Source organism: Nicotiana attenuata, unplaced genomic scaffold (assembly GCF_001879085.1).
Source record: "Nicotiana attenuata strain UT unplaced genomic scaffold, NIATTr2, whole genome shotgun sequence".
Classification (NCBI taxonomy): Eukaryota; Viridiplantae; Streptophyta; class Magnoliopsida; order Solanales; family Solanaceae; genus Nicotiana; species Nicotiana attenuata.
In genome coordinates, this window is record NW_017673029.1 from 44,112 (window position 1) to 48,966 (window position 4,855).

Below are 4,855 nucleotides of genomic sequence, written 5' to 3' on the forward strand. Positions count from 1 at the left end.
TTTAAGTGGCAGGAGGCTATTTTGCCTAAAAAATTGCAATAGATATTATTCATCCAACAAAAGCATCATTCTCAATATGCTTTGGTGTTTTTGAAAATCTGTCTTTAAAAAGAGACTAGATTGTAATTTCCAAGACTTCTGTGGTTCAAACAGGCTATTTTCAAAACCAACAAGTGCAAGTGTGCAACTCACTTCACTACATTTTGCGGCACACAAATGCGGCTAACGAGGGTAAACACGTCAAAAGACAGTGAATAGCGAAGCCCTAATTCTATCCGTCCCTTACTATATAAAGTTTCACAGAGTTAGAGCAACTCTTGTATTGAAGCCGCACATTTCATAGCATCTACGAGGTAACATCGTTCAATTTTTCGATCTACTGATTCATCAATTTTTGTAATTTTTTTGTCAGTTGTGTTTCATTTTCTCCGAATTATTAACCATTGATATATTGATGTTCTTTGTTTTTTCTGGTTCGTAGATTTATTGTTGTTACCAGCTATCGCATACAGTGATTAATTACGATTGTGTTAGCAATATTTGTACAATTTCTTAGCAATTAGTTGGTGCATGGCTGAGATTTGTTTATATTTCACTAGATCTGATCCCTTTATGTTCAATTTTTCTGTACACGCATTTTTAAGTACTTCTGTTAAATGTTAAGCATAAAGCTGGGTTTTTAATTTGTTTGAAATATTTTAGTTTGACGTGAATTCGCCACTTTAGAATGTTTTAAAGCTTATTTTGTGTTTTTTTGCATGCTTTTAGTACAATTAGGCATGTTGGATTTTCCCAAAATTCAGTTGGGGGTGATAGAAATGTACTCCCTATAACAATTGGAGCAAATAATCAAGGCTGGAGTCTCAAAAGGGCTCTTTCACCAATACCTCATTATTTTGGGGTATTTGGAAAGAAATACATTTGAGCCCTGAGAATTGGCACGTTCTTCGTGCCATAGGCCTTTGGTCAGGGAGCATTTCGTTTCATCTCCTAGAGTTTGTGGTAGATTCACATGTCTTATTTGTCTATAGTATGCTGTCATTGATACTTTGGTTATCTCCTTTGTGGAGCTCCTCTTTTCTCTCACCCGGTTTATCTTTACTGACTAAACTTATAAAGTTGTTTCTCATTGGATCGTACCTCTGAACAATCAGTGAATCCAAAAAAATTTTAAATCCTTTTTTCTCACTACAGTTAATAATAGGTGTATTTTCGAAATTGTTTGAAATTTAGGTCTAGTTTTTTCATAAATTGCAATTTCTTACTGTTCTTTGATATTTTCTGTTATTTTGATATAATTTTCCAAATTTATGATTTCTTTGAAACTTTTATAGGTTTTTAGTTCTTTACCACTTTTGAGAACAAAAGCTATATATATTTTCACTCTTCACAGTCTCTCCTCAACCCTCTTTTTATTATCATTATATATATCACCTTGTCTTCTCACAGTGATCATTCTAAAGAATCAAGTAAATGTGTGTGTTTTATTATATTCCTAATGTAAACACAGTTTTTGTAGTAGGTTATTGGCATTTATCAAACTACTATAAGGACATTATTTTGTGTGGAGATTCCAGTTGTATGTTGTGAAAAAGTAAAAACTAATTTTCTGTCTTACTTGAAATAATGTTTTTCTCACACCTAAGCTAAAGGGGAATACTCTTTAGGTGGTTGGCTTATGATATTCTCGTTTAAGGTTGATGCCACTTAGCCTTTTCTTTTTCCAGCTATTACAGGTAAGAAGAATGTCGCATCGCAAGTTTGAGCACCCAAGACATGGTTCTTTGGGATTTCTTCCAAGGAAAAGAGCAGCACGACACAGGGGCAAAGGTTTAATTGATTTCTTTACCTTGTTAGATTTGCATTCTTGTGCTGATAACGAACTTATTTTACTTGGAGTAGAACTACGGTATAGTCTGGCATCCTACATGAAGTTTGCCTCAAGGTAGTTGAGTTTTTTAAAGTGTACTGATAACACATTTGTACTTGGGGTTCAGAATTTTTAGAATTTCATGTTTTTGAGTCTGGTGGTGGACTGCTACTGATGTGTCAATTTACGTGCCGGCAGATTTCTGAAAATGAGCTGCCTCAGTATTTATGCCCCATGTTGCTCCCTGGTTCTGAAATTCTTTGTGGTTAGGCAATCTTATTTGTGCTTCACCCATTTAACTAATAGTCTATCATCTGCACCTCAGTGTTTCCCTAGTCGTTGTGCATTTTGCTAATATGAGCTTGCAGTAGTTGGTTAAGATAATGTATTGTCGTGCAATGATATTTATCAAACGACTTCTAAGTTAGTCATAGATATGATGTTATCAAAAATTCTTATATTGTATTCTCTCCTCTTTGTTTATGCAGTGAAAGCTTTTCCCAAAGATGATCCAACAAAACCCTGCAGGCTGACAGCTTTCCTTGGTTACAAAGCTGGGATGACTCATATTGTCAGAGATGTTGAAAAACCAGGGTCAAGTAAGTTCTCTTATGATTTCAAGGTTTGTGCTGCAATATGCCAATGCAATACCAGAATTGGTGTAGAGAAATCTGAATATGCAGTCAAGGAACTAGGTTTATACAAATTAAAGGTTTTCTCACCCTACAAAACTTAAGGTTATAGAGTATGTCTTGATAAGGAATTACATTTGTACTAATATAATGCTTTGCTGCATGGGAGAGCTTTTGCATCAAGGTTTATTGAAAAAACTGTAGGTGGTAAACAGTTCACATCTTGCAAAGCTCGTCTTTCCAATTAATACCCAGATCTTGTATCTCACAAGTTTCATTTGTGCAGAACTCCATAAGAAAGAAACCTGTGAAGCTGTTACCATAATTGAAACGCCTCCTATGATTGTTGTTGGGGTTGTTGGCTATGTGAAAACACCACGTGGCCTTCGCTGCCTTAGCACTGTCTGGGCTCAACATCTTAGTGAAGAGATTAAAAGGAGATTCTACAAGAACTGGTGCATGTCCAAAAAGAAGGCCTTCGCAAAGTACTCAAAGAAGTATGAAACTGATGATGGTAAGAAGGATATTAATGCGCAATTGGAGAAGATGAAGAAGTATTGTTGTGTCATTCGTGTTTTGGCCCATACTCAGGTATTTGCCTATACAACTCTTACTATGCCGTACCTCTCTTAGGAAGCTCTTTTCTCACCTTGTTCTCCTTTGACGCACTCAGGCCCCCGCCCCACCCAAAGAGTAATTCAAGCCCCTCTTAAATGTTTATACTTGTTTCTTTGCAGATTAGAAAGATGAAAGGTCTCAAGCAAAAGAAAGCACATCTGATGGAGATTCAGGTTAATGGTGGCGATGTTTCCCAGAAGGTTGATTATGCTTATAGCTTCTTTGAGAAGCAGATTCCTGTTGATGCTATTTTCCAAAAGGATGAGATGATCGATATTATTGGTGTGACCAAAGGTAAGGGTTATGAGGGCGTGGTGACTCGTTGGGGTGTAACCCGTCTCCCACGTAAGACCCATCGTGGTCTTAGAAAGGTGGCTTGTATTGGTGCTTGGCATCCAGCACGGGTGTCATACACTGTAGCTAGGGCTGGGCAGAATGGCTATCACCATCGCACTGAGTTGAACAAGAAAGTCTACAGGCTGGGCAAGGCTGGTCAGGAGTCTCATTCCGCAATAACTGAGTTTGACAGGTTAGTCCTCATAATGCTGCATATGGTGTCTTCATGTTTCTGTTACTTGGATATCACTATTCTTAATCTAAAATTATTTTTCATCTTGTCAGGACTGAGAAGGATATCACGCCAATGGGTGGATTCCCTCATTATGGTATTGTGAAAGAAGACTTTCTGTTGATTAAGGGGTGCTGTGTTGGACCAAAGAAGCGTGTTGTGACTTTGAGGCAGTCTCTGTTGAATCAGACATCTAGGGTTGCATTGGAGGAGATCAAGCTCAAGTTCATTGACACATCCTCCAAGTTTGGCCATGGACGCTTCCAGTCTACACAGGAGAAGGCTAAATTCTATGGACGTCTTAAAGCTTGAGAATTTGTCCAAGACCGTATAGGCAGTAATTCTTGTCAGATTTACCTTCATTTATGGGATTTTGTGCCTGCTTGATTTTTTTTAAACCTCATACTATGGCAATTTTGTTGGTGGATTACATTTGAAGCTTGTTATTTATAATAGACTTAGTTTGAAAATTTGCCTTTCCTGATTCAATATCGTACTGGCCGCTCCAATACTATGTGGTAATGATTCTGGGAGGTCAAAGAGTTGAAGATCCAATGTCTTTCCCGCCCGATTAGAATACATTGATGTCACTGGTTCTAGGTGTGAAAAATTTGCTTCTTCGAGCCCGACATGATAATTTTTTCAGTTTGGCCGAAATTTTTTCAATTTTTACTTGAAAATGAATTTTGGATTTTTTTGAAAATTTGAAAGACTTATAAAAATATTTTTCAAATTTTCTATATTTTCAAAAAAATATTTTTCAAAATTTTCAATCAGAATACTCACAAAATTTTTAAAAACAATCCGAAATTATATTCATGTCCAAAAACAATTCCAATTTTCAAATAGGATTTCCACTTTGAATTTTTTTTTCACTTTTTTAGAATTTTAAATTTTTATGTCCAAACGCCCACTTCCTTTCTCTAAATTCTTGTTTTTTTTTTGGTCATGCTCTAAATTCTTGTTGAAAGAATTACGTTTTTAATCACTTGGCACAACAACCTAACTAAAAATGGTAAAAATTGCACGGGGCGTTCTATTTGGGCGCCCCCTTTTAACCTGTACCTGCTTTGTCTTTCTGTTTGCACTCATACCTACTTTTTTGTTAAAAGCCATTTGAAAAGACTATTTTACCCTTTTTTGTTAAAAGACTACTTTCTCTCCAAG

The 4,855-nt window shown here is 36.3% G+C and overlaps 1 protein-coding gene across 1 annotated transcript; it reads left to right on the forward strand.

Annotated features, from left to right (window-relative positions):
• The first annotated feature begins 248 nt into the window (after nt 1-248).
• On the forward strand, nt 249-4,172 carry LOC109215239 (60S ribosomal protein L3-2). The gene is made up of 6 exons (XM_019379267.1): nt 249-353; nt 1,728-1,830; nt 2,359-2,469; nt 2,789-3,093; nt 3,240-3,649; nt 3,742-4,172. Exons 2-6 carry the CDS (start codon nt 1,746-1,748, stop codon nt 3,998-4,000), a joined length of 1,170 nt encoding a protein of 389 aa, XP_019234812.1. The 5' UTR covers nt 249-353; nt 1,728-1,745; the 3' UTR covers nt 4,001-4,172.
• The last annotated feature ends 683 nt before the right edge of the window (nt 4,173-4,855 follow it).